We start from the raw sequence: 12,229 nt of genomic DNA, 5'->3' as shown, positions 1-12,229 counted from the left end.
ATCGAGGCATCATCCTCGGCTGGTGTAACTAACTCAACATATTGAGCATTCTGTTGAGTTAATGAAGGTCACCGTCTTCTATGTAGAGAAGCCCCATCATTACTAAATTCTCCATCATCATTAATAACCACGGTATCTATGGCCGGCTCAGGCACGGTGCTCAACACCACATCATTTGAAGATGACTTGGGCGCGACACTCCTTGCTCTTTTATTCTTTCCCCCGGCCGCGGAGGAACGTCTCTTTTTTTGGTTGTTTGTTCTCCGGTTGGGACTCTGAAAAGAAACACTTGCACTCGAAGCAAGCCCGAGATGCCTGTTCGAGTAAAAGTCTCCTGAAACAGCCTCGCCGCATAAGCGGGATTAGCCAAAATGTCCTCTTCGGGGATGACAATCGAGCCTTGGGGTAGACCTAAATTCAGCAAAAAGGGAAATGATTAATCAACTTCCTTACATGAAAAGCAAACACGAGATGAGGCTAATTTACCATAATTTTTGGCCTTCCACCCGTATTTAAAGGCCAGTTCTTTCCACATATGAGTCTCGGGCATAGTGACGTCCAAACTTTGCTGGAACCACTAGTCCAAGCCTTCAACCCCAGGTGGTACCCAATGAGTTGCTGAAATAGGCGAGAGAAAAAGGGTCAATAATGATATGGGATGATCTTTAATGAAAAAAAAAGCTAACCAAGGAACTTACGAGTGCGGTTCCATAATTTCGGAAAGGATGAACCGTTGCCGGAATAATATTTTTAGTGGAGACTGCAACGAACCACTCCATTAGTGGCGACAAGCAATCCTCCTTCACATGGAAGGGATTACTTGTGCCAAACACACCTGGTAGCGGAGGTAGAACTCCATGATGATGGAGTCAAGCTATCCACTCAAAGAAAATGCTCCCAAAGTGAAGGGATATGTATAAAAATACATAAAACCCTTCTTGGGTAAGGTTACCCGCTCCGACATATCAGGAGCGATATGTCTAGATCTTGGAAATGACAGTCTTCCTTCATAGTAGGAATGCTGGAAGGTCGTATGAAAGAAGGGTATTTGCTGATGGCCCATATACGAGGGTTAACAGAAGAAAATTTCTCTTCGAAGTCTTTAGTTGTGACAAGACTTCTGGAGATGATGGTGTTCACCATAGGAGGAGCGACCTCGTTGGCTTTGCCTTTATTTTTGAGGAACTAGGATTTTAGAAGAAGAAGCCATTCTTCAGTAGAAAAGAAGGAAAAGATTTTCTCTTAAGAAGAAGGTTAGAGAGAGGTTGAAGACTAAGTACTAGTTGAATGAAGAGAGCTTGAGAAAATTTGAAGAATTATTAAGTGTAAATAAAAAACTTTGATGCGTGTACGTAAAGATATAGGCGGCTAAAATCTTGGCCATAATTACCTCGACAACTGGCAAAGTGATGCTAAATCATAGGATGACACGTGTTCGGGGCATTAAATGCGGAGAGGCGTGCGTCTAATCAATTGTCAGAAAAATTTTGCAGAGGGGGTCAGTGAATTTCCCGCCAAAGAAGGTGTTTCTACCAACTTTCTCGTGACACAAAGTTGTGGTCAAGCAGAGAATTGAAAAGATCAAAATATAGATAACAGATTAAATACAATTTAATACTAATAATTGTATAATTACTGTAAGCACGTGATTTTTACCCTATATGAGAATTACTCCCAAAAATTCAAAATAAAATGATTTTCCTTGGTGTGCAATTTTGAGTATTTTTGTGACATTTTTGGATAATTATTTGTATTTGTCTGTGCGTGTTTATTTGTTAAATTAATAAAAAAATATAAAAAATATGTCACATTTTGCATGTAGGATTTAATTCTATAATTGTTAGTAGTTAAACAAAAATTAAAAATTACAAAAATAGGTATCTTTTGCATTTTTAGCATTTAATGTCCAAATATACAATTTTATGCTTAATTATTACTTAATTGTGCGTTAATTGTTATTGGGAGTTAATTTGCGCTTTTATAACTTAATTTAGTTCTTAATAATAATTTAAGTATTTTTATAATTTAGTTTTAGAAAATGAAAGAAGAAAAGAGAACAAAAATACAAAGAAAAATCGGATTGGGCCACTTCTTCAAATTTCAACCCCAGGCCCAAATAATTGCCCAACCTTCCCTATAACCCGGTCCACTTCAAACCGGGTCGACCCGGTTCGCCCCATTAACCTATTAACCCAACACCCCTTCTTCATTTTTGTCCAACACAAAACAAAACCAAAAAAAAAGAAGACAAAAAACCCTAACAAACTAAAAAACACACCCCCTCCCTAACCTTGGCTTTCTTCATCCCAAGCCAACCATGGCTACCTCCCATGGCTTCTTCTGCGTCCACGCCCAAACGACACCACCTCCGACCAGCTTCCCCAACGTTGCTGCGTCTTCAGTCGATGGACAGAGCCAGTCGACAGAACCAGTCGACCAAACGACCACAATCCAGTCGACACCAATCTCCTTCACGCCTAAACCCAAACCCCATCGCCGCTGCTTCGTCACGGCCAAGCTCACGCAGCTACTAACGCTGTCACCGTCCTCGACGGCCTGCTGCTGTTCACGTTTCTGCTGCTGGCCATAGCAGCATCATCGTCAGTTGTTTCTGCTTCGTTTTCTTCATTCTGCGTCAAGCTCAAGTTCGAGCTCGACGTCCATGGATGACCCTGTGACCGCGGTTGCATCGACAGGTGCTGCTTCTGCTCTTTCACGTTTATGGCGTCCAAACAGTTGCTACGTCCAACGCCTTCTTCATCTTCTTCGTTTGCTTCGGATCGTCTCCGTCGTTTGTTCGTCGTTGAGTTCGTTGTTGAGTCCGGACAGATTTATTCCCACTTGAGGTTTGTCGAAACAGTCCATACAATCGAATTCATCGTTGTTCATCTCCGGTTAGTTGGTTTTGAGTTTTATTTTTAGCCATATTTCGTTTTGATATTTCTCGAATCTAAAATCGGTAGATATTTGATTTTTGGTTTTGTTCATGTTCATATGTTTTGTTAAATTAATTTTCAGATTTCAAAATGGAAGTTTAATTAGTTATTTTTCATGTTTATTTCATGTTTGTATTATTGTTTAAGTGAATATTTGTTAGTTTAATGTTTGTTAGATTCAAATTAATTATTTCTTCAATTTGTTTCATGTTGTTATGTATTTTCCAGAAATTATTAATGTTGTTTGAGTCATGTGAATCCGTCATGTTTGTTGCTTAAAAATAGGTTTAATTCATGTTCGTCTTGGTTTGAAGTTCATGTTTAAATCCAGTGATTTAGTGTGGGTTTATGTTTGTTTGTGATTTGTTGATTTAATTTGAATCATGCATATTGTTGTTTGTATTGTTGTCTCTTTGTTCATCCATTGATGGTCTAAATTAACCAGGATTGGTTCCCGATAAGGTTGATTTATTCCCATTAATTTGGAGTTGTGTTGTTCATCGTGTTCGTATAATTTGTTGTTGAAGATTGTTGAGAAATTGGTCATCTTGGCTATATTTTGGTTAAGTTATGATTAATTAAGTGTTTAGAGCTGATGGGGGTAGTTTGGTAAATTGCATTGCATTCAGGGGTAGAATGGTAATTGCAATAAGGTCGGAGGGGTATTTTGGTAATTGAACATTATTATAATTATTTATGTAGGCATGAGGGACAAAATATAATGGGTTGGTTTTTGATATACTTGTTTAACATAATGGGGGACAAGACAAAACATAATGGGAAGGAATATTGTACTTATTTAATGTACGCATGGGAGACAAATTATAATGAGATTGGGTGGAGGCGTTTATTTAATGTAGGCATGGGGGACAAGGTTTAAAATAAAGAAAACATTAAGTAGTGGGACAAAGCATGCCATTGGGGGAATAATTTGGGGTTGGGAATTCAAGACAAGGGTCTTGCTATAAATAAGAGCCATTTCTTGACTTGAAAGGAGGTGGAACATTGAGAGGAAAATGGAGAAGTTTTTTGAGAGAGAAAAAGGACTTGAATTAGAGGAGTGGAACAAGACTAGACTTGAACACTTGAGAAGATTTTTTTTTTTACACTTGAGAGCTGACAGACTTGAAACATTTTGAGAGTAAAAGAGAAATGCAATTTGAACTTTCACTCGAATAATTTCCGTTTGCTTTTCTCGAGTGTTATTCAAAAATCATTAAACTACTGCATCTTGTGTCGTTGGCTCTTCTGCTTTGACTGTGATTGCACTTTGGTATTGTTGGGTTTTCAATCTGTTACTGGTATTTTACCGGTTGTTGCTGGTTTCGCGGTGTTGCTGAATCTGCTGTTGCTGTGGTATTATTGTTGCTGACTCCTACTTCATTTCTTCTTGTATTGCCATTTCCAGGTACACATTTGTACACTCTCGGCTTGAAGCGAAATGAAATATTAATCAGGCTTTGTTCTTGTTGAATTCCTCTTGCTTAGATTTGTGTTTGAATATAATTTTCCTTTCTTTGTATAAAAATGTAGTTGATTGATTAATGAGTAATGATGTTGCATATGTATAACTTCTTCATCTAATAATGTTAGTTTAAATTAATCAAAGAATAGTTAATCTGTTTTGATATTATTGTGCGTCAATCTCATGTTCCAGTGTTATTAAATAATAGGATATAGAACGGAAGTGATCTCTCTTTGTACAAACTCGATTGCAATTTTCCATTTGCATTAGCCGTAAATTAATAACTAATAAGTTTGACCTTTTCAGCATGTAATTAATTGAGGGATTTCCTTTTATTTTTAGAGACGAACTTAATAGGAAAATGTAGTCGTTATAGGTTTATCCTTTAAAATAAAAATGAGACGAGCCTCGCTAAATAATCACACATCGCCGAGGCCCTCAATAAAATACATAGCCATTGACTAGACTTTGGATTTGGCCGTTAATGAACCTTCACGGCCTCTTCCTAAAATAACAATACGTTAGTCTCTTTAGGACGCGCCTTAATAAACCTTACCTTCTTAAACTCGGGTGCACATTTATGTGACCCAAATCCAAATCTCAACGGAGTCGAAATGTGTCTCTAATCATACATTGATTGTGACGTGGTTTGAGATGCGTGTCCATGAAAAATAAGAACGAGATGAGCCTCGCCGAATAAAAATACAAAATTGCGGGGCCCTCAGTAAATATTTGCTTTAAAATTGCTTAGACTTCGGGATTGACCGTTTAGCAAAATTCCACGGCCTTACCCAAAGTAGATGATACGCTAGTCGCTTTAGGCGCGCCTTTAATAATTTAATTTCCTTAAACTCGGGTGCACATTGATGTGACCCAAATCCAAATCTCAACGGAGTCAAAGTGTGTCGACGACCACGGGTACATTGATTGTAACGCGGTTTGAGATACATTTTCACAACGTTGCAATTCTTGATAAAAATAACAGTAAATGATAAAAGCGGTTAAAAGTTAAATTTTGCACATAGGTTCAACATGTATTAAATCAGATAATCAAGCCAAATATGACAGTTGAGCGACCGTGCTAGAACCACGGAACTCGGGAATGCCTAACACCTTCTCCCGGGTTAACAGAATTCCTTATCCGGATTTCTGGTGCGCAGACTGTAATATGGAGTCATTCTTTTCCTCGATTCGGGATTAAAATTGGTGACTTGGGACACCCTAAATCTCCTAAGTGGCGACTCTGAAATAAATAAACAAATTCCGTTTCGATTGTCCTTTAATTGGAAAAAACTCCCTTGTACCCTCTCGGGGGCGGAAAAAGGAGGTGTGACACAGAAGATAGTTGAATCTGAAGGCAACAATCTCATCTGTTACCGGAAATAATTATACTCACAAAGATGAAATAAATGATTGTCATCCGGTAGCATTTAATGAGGAATATCTATAACATTAATTACATAACCTGTTACAAGGAATATGACATTCACTGCCGCCGTTACACATTCTTCAATGGCCCTCATAATTGACACTAAAGAGGGGCTTGATCCTACGATCTTATTTCCTAGGTGCAGCTATAGATAGTGAGCTCTATTATCACTGTAAAGGAGACGAATTTTCTGGAAAACATGCGCTACACTCTATTCGAAGCTCAATATAATTTTATCTTTTTTGTTGACTGATATCGTTACTATTGTGCACGGAAGCCCTGCTCTCGGAATTACGGTTTCTGCTATTTTATCTCAATCTCAAGGCTAAGTATCATATTTTTATCTAATTCATCTATTACTTTAGGATAAAATTAATTAACTTGTCTATAAATCACATATAAATTCAATTGTACCGTTTTACGGGCAAACAAAACTTATGTATTATTATCAATGATTAACAAAATTAATTGTTGAAAAGTTATTGATGCAAAAGATATCAAATCAATATTTGAAAATTGAAGAGTTGAATAAAATTCTAGCTATTTTTCATGTTCATTTAGAAAATGTACATAACGGAGGAAATAAGGGAGATATCCTTAGCTATTTTTCATCTTCCAAAAATGGAGTACATGCACTCTATACACATGAATAAATAGTGTGAAGGCCATGTTCATAAGTTCTCTGTGCAAAAGTTACTACTGCAGTAGTACAACTGACAAAGTTTTAAAGGGAAAAAGAAAATGAACAGGAAAATTAAATTGGAAAAACGAGCAGAAAAATCAAGTGAATTTTCTAGGATCCGTAACATTAATCCTCCAATGTTCATCTTTAAATCCCATTTTTCCAGCCAACTTCCTATCCCATTCTAACTCAATTTTCCTTTGCTTTGTCAACATACAACATTTCTGTAAACTCTTATCCATGGAGTCATGGAGTTTCCACCATGTTCGATGCGCGACATCACTAGCATAAACACGTTGATCTCCTATGTCCCAGTTACAATCGTAGTCCCTATAACATACCCATGGCTTTAACCCTAGATAATGTATGGCGTACACTTTTGGAGGATCTGCCCCGAATAATTGGTTCTTAACACTGACCTCGTTAGAATTATTTGACCAAAAATTCTTCAAAAAATTAACCCTTCGAGGCAACCTATGCCACCATACGAACACTTCATTAAGGAAACCTTGGTCACCTCCGTTATACGATATAATCTCCTTTGTACGTTGCATGAACATGTTGAACGTGCAATTTGATGGCTCGATCACCATTATTCCTGAATTGAAGATTGACGCATCATTACCTGCAGATGACAGATCCAAGATCTAATATTTATGGACGAACAATCCAATTGTTCATATATCTAAATTATTTGAGTATTTACATATATATAATTGGAGCTCATGAAGACATGAAGTGTTACCTGTAGCTGTCATTTGAGGAAAATGGAAAAGAAGGTCGATGTTACGTTGAACGATGATGTCAGCATCAATGAAGATGATCTTTTCATAGTCAGTTAGTTGCCATAACCTGAATTTGCTATAATTGTATTCATTGTATGTGTTTTTCTCAGCTTTAGGGTTTCTTATCCTCTTGATGAACCGGAGTTTCCAACCGGCTTTAATGAGGGCGGCTCGTTTGGGGTTGGAGATACTCCGGTCCAGAAGAAGGATAAGGTCACGTTTGGTTCCGGTTCGGAGAAGACTCTGAGCTAAGGTAATTGCACCACAAACGTATGTTTCTGAGGAATGGAGAACTGTGGCGTAGGCTTCTCTTCTTGATATTTTTGTACTGCTTTCAATGTTGGAAATATCATAGACCTCGTTGATTTCTGGAATCAAATGTTTGTCAAATATTCTATCAATAAATGCACTAACAATGTATAAAAAAAAATACATAAATTGATTAGCTATAACAAATAAAACTATAGCGTAAAAAAATATACACGATCAATTGTAACCTGATACTTGTAATTATCTTTTAAATGACGTGATAGTAAAAACGTTATTTTACAATATTAGTGTGTGTAACAGCAACGTAGGAGTTAAAGTCATAATATATATTCAATTAATGCAGTTATAGGATAGGGAGTTGTACAATGACAGTACTACATATTTTTCTAATCGATACAATATGGAAATTTTAACAAATCATTAAATATTGGAGGTTAGTGAAGTGATAGAAAGCTCCAGCATCTGCACTTAAATATTTGGGTTTGCACCTTACGTTCAATCAATCCGTATTATTAGCTTCTTGATTAGGTAAAGGTTAAGAGCGCAAGGTAATCTTATTTTATGAAGAAAAAGTATAATTTATTTCATTGTCGTGTAATTGTCATGATATACCTCTGCCTATTTTGTATTTTCTACATGCAACTATGCAAGTAGATATTTAATTTCTCTAAACCTACCAAACATTTTACTGACCAACAGGATAATGCTTTTCAACCTCCTTTTGGCACCAAACTCTCAAAATCAACTTTCCACCAATAATTATATACCATCAGCTGTCTTATAAAAAATAGCAAAGTTGGCTGTCAATATATTAGTAGGTCTCATCACCTTGCCAAGAAATGTAACAATATTATTACAATTAGGTGAAGGAAAAAAAAACATTTAAGAATACTATTCCCTCCATTTTACTTTTTGTGGCAAAGTTTGAATAGAGACGAATTGTTTAACAAAAAAGAACTTTTAAAACTTAAACTCTAGAATAAGTCATAGATAATTATATATGTGGTTATAAATTATTATTAATGGTAAAATAAAAATTTTAAAATTGAATTGTTACCAAAATTAGAGAGTTATAATTCTCTTTAGAACAAACTAAAAAGAAAATATTGTCATACAAAATAGAACAGAGGGAGTATTATACTTTGATTAAATAAAATAGCATTACTCCCAGTGTTCAAGTTGGCGCCTGTAGCTCAATGGATAGAGGTCTGTTTCCTAAGCAGAAAGTTTCGACCCCTACCTGGCGCAATTTCATTTTGGCTTTAAAACATCCTAATACTTTTTCCCCATAATTACCTTATAAAACCTGATACTGTAAACATTTTTAAACCGTTTTTAGAACACTATTTTGCAGGTTCTCATTTTAATTGTTGGAAAACATAATGTAAGATGATGATTTTACCATATGCTTTTTCCATTTATAATCAATAACATCAACAAGATCAAGAAAAGAAGAAATACAAGACTTGGCAATGAAAGCAAGTAAAAGTTGAAATTTTTACGTACCTTTTCCCCAGAGAGGCAAAGCCAAAGTACAAGAACCAACTGGCAATGAAACTTTTTGCGTCAATTTATCCATATCTGGCTCATAATACCACCAATTTCCTTCCCTTTTCTTTAACTCATCACATCTAAACATTTCCACCATAGGTCTACACTTACTCAAGAACACAACTTTCATCTTATTCCCATTATTCCAACCTCTTTTTCCTCTTTTCACAGCCAAATTTGCTGCCACAAGATTAACTTGTAGCCTATAAACATCTCTTCCCCACCCTTCTTCTGGATATTTGCATGGCAATTTCACTACTATCATGTCCATATAACTATAGCTATTAAAATCTGGCATTGGTATTTCTGGACATTCTGTTCCATCCATTTCTTCTTCTTCATCTATCCACTCTGGAAATAACTCTTTCCATTCTAACAATTTTGAAACTTTCTCGAATTTTACTTTTATTATCTGTCCGTGGACTTTCCATTCACTAATATCTTCCCCTTCCATATTCACCATTCCTATTTTCATTCCTCTCCCCATTTCATTTAAAAAACTTGGCTTTTCGCGCTTCACCATCTTCTTCTCTGCCTTTGCCTCAATATTCACCACCAACCTTTCTTCTAATACTGCTTTCATCTTTATTCCACCTTCCCCCTATTCATGATAAAGAAAAAAGAACTTTAAGTTTCATGCCGTGACAACGTTAAAAATCTCTACAGAATCAAGTAACTTATAAGGTAATTACAGGAAATTTCTACGATAAGCATTAATTACTGACCTGTAACATGCTATTACATGTTAAATCAAACTTATATCGTACAAAAAAATCTTTACGCTATAACTTATAACAACAATAACGGCCCCTCAATCCCAAACAAGTTGGGTTGACTATATGAATCCTCATTGACTATGTTACTCCATGTATATATAACAAAACCTAAATGCTTCATTGGGCAACCCGGTACACAAAGGCATTCCGACATTCACGCAACGTACGAGAAAGGCTGCACCCAAGGAGTTTGACGTAGACGCCTAACCTAATACAATCATTAGTGGCTGCTTCCACTGATGCTCACCTTTCTTGAACTGAAAAAAGAAAATAAACAGGTAAAAAAAAAGCTCACCTTACCTTATGATGGCATTCGCGCAATGAGCATACAAGGGATGCTGCATATTCATGATAAACAGAAGTTGATGGCCGGAGAAGAAGAGCACCATAAGCAACTAAGAAGCAAGCCAAGAAAACTAAGTTGATTTTGATGATCAATGCTTTAGAAGGAAGTGTTTTCATAATCATCATTTCAAGAGAAACTCGAGTGTAGAAACCAGAGTCCTAGTTCCTATGCTATATAAAATGTACACTCTCACTTTCTCTCCAGCTAATAATTGCAGTGAGCAAGTAAAAACTAGTATAAGTTAATTTGAGTGATTTAACATATATTTAAAAGAGATTTGGCAGCAGTTGTTAGAGACAGAGAGGTTGCCTAATTATGAAAAGATTAAGGGATAAGTAATTAGAACTACTAGAAAAGCTCCAAGTGTTGTTTCCTTGTCTTTTTAGATTTCCTTCCCCTTGATGAGATCACCATAAGGGTCGGACTAAATGAAGGAATTTTAATTGTTTGCCATATGTTTTTAAGTGTTGTTCCTTTTATTCTTCGTCTTGGAAAAAAAAAAAAGCTATCGTATAATTTCCTCAAATACCCATCCCTTAATCGTCAAGATACATAGGTGATAATGACCGTATAGTCAATTTGTTTTTCTTTAAGGGAAGGGCAAGCATTACCCTCCTTTATTCATTGAGTTTAATATTTCTATATACACATTAATCACATCACCTAAAAAATAACTATAGATAGCTGCTCATAAAAGATGAGATTAGTAACCTAAAAAAATAAGACAAGTTATTTGCTATAAAATTAAAATATAATAATTATGTCGTCGGTGCATACAAGATAAATATTGTTGTTATCTTAGCACATATATTTGCCGCTGGCAGTAAAAATTGTTAGCTTGAGAGGACAATTATTATTATTATTATTAAATTGTTTTTGAAAATCCACGATTTGAAATATTTGGAAAGCTTAAGCTAAAGGGAGAGAGAAAGGCCTTTGCCAACAACTTGTTTAGCTGCCCTGTCAATGTCCTATGAACAAGCAAATGTCGCTTTTAGCCGTTACGAAATTGCAAGGTCGCACCAATACTTGATTTTCTACACATTTCCAGAACTAATATTCTATATTCTGTATTTTTTTTTTTTTAAAAAAAAACAATGATCGTCCTGAACAAATGAATTTAATAGGCTTTAGGTGGGATAACCACTCCTTACCAAAACAAAAGATTGCCGTGTCGACCAAATTAGAGATATTACGGTAGTGAATCATTGTTGTACTCAATGTCAACCCTTTCAATAATTAAATGAGTTATTATCACATTACAATGCAACAAATATTGGAACTAATACCCAGCTCACTCTTGTTATATATCATCCTCCTTTTCCTGTTTTAATAAGAAAGGAAATGATCAAAACTAGGTTGTTAACAACATTGTAAACTATGTTAATTTAAGGAACGTAGTTGTGGATGAGTCGAATTCTCTTCTCTTTCAAGTAAATAATAAGTACTATTAATATCCCTCTGGTTTCTAGAGGTACTAGATAGCTTTCAATATCACTTTGTTTTTTAGAATTTAGAATTAAAAAGGTAGCCTTGCAGTTCTTTTTAGCAAACCAATAAGTTGCATAGAAATTTTGACTGCATCACATAATGTTTTTCCGTTTCAAAAGGCTTCTGAAAACACAATTATCACAAAATCTTTTTCCCACAGAGAAGTATGAAAGGGTAAAAATGACCGACTAAAATGAAAAGAAAAACAAGAGTCCAATTATTAGCCGGATGACAGTATCAAATCGATAATCTGAATCAAATGGAGGAAAAAAAATCGAATATGGTTTGATACTTTGATTTGGTGTTGGAAAGAAACTCGACCATAATTGGTTTGGTTTGATTTTAACTAAAAAAAACCAATCCAAAATCAAACCAATCCGATGTTACATGTGTAGAAGTTTTAAATATATTTACTACATAAAAATATTTATTGTAGTATAGTTTACAAAGATATCCTAAAAGTTTTCATAATTTTATCTTTTAACGTATTATTTCAAG

At 35.4% G+C, this 12,229-nt stretch overlaps 1 protein-coding gene across 2 annotated transcripts; it reads right to left on the bottom strand.

Annotated features, from left to right (window-relative positions):
• Positions 1–6,476: 6,476 nt before the first annotated feature.
• Positions 6,477–10,680, bottom strand: LOC107778390 (UDP-glucuronate:xylan alpha-glucuronosyltransferase 2-like). 2 transcript variants are annotated; one of them, XM_016598646.2, is made up of 4 exons: positions 10,195–10,680; positions 9,074–9,719; positions 7,258–7,665; positions 6,477–7,137 (listed from the first exon to the last, which is right to left on the bottom strand). In XM_016598646.2, the coding sequence occupies exons 1-4, from the start codon at positions 10,363–10,365 to the stop codon at positions 6,611–6,613; spliced, it is 1,752 nt and encodes a 583-aa protein (XP_016454132.1). In that variant the 5' UTR covers positions 10,366–10,680; the 3' UTR covers positions 6,477–6,610. The 2 variants fall into 2 exon arrangements, with proteins under 2 accessions (XP_016454132.1, XP_016454138.1); XM_016598652.2 differs by having other exon boundaries at positions 10,190–10,329.
• Positions 10,681–12,229: the final 1,549 nt, after the last annotated feature.

Source organism: Nicotiana tabacum, chromosome 16, assembly GCF_000715075.1.
Source record: "Nicotiana tabacum cultivar K326 chromosome 16, ASM71507v2, whole genome shotgun sequence".
In the NCBI taxonomy this organism is placed as follows: Eukaryota; Viridiplantae; Streptophyta; class Magnoliopsida; order Solanales; family Solanaceae; genus Nicotiana; species Nicotiana tabacum.
The sequence above is the reverse complement of the archived record's forward strand: the minus strand, read 5'-3'. Positions and strand labels throughout refer to the sequence as shown.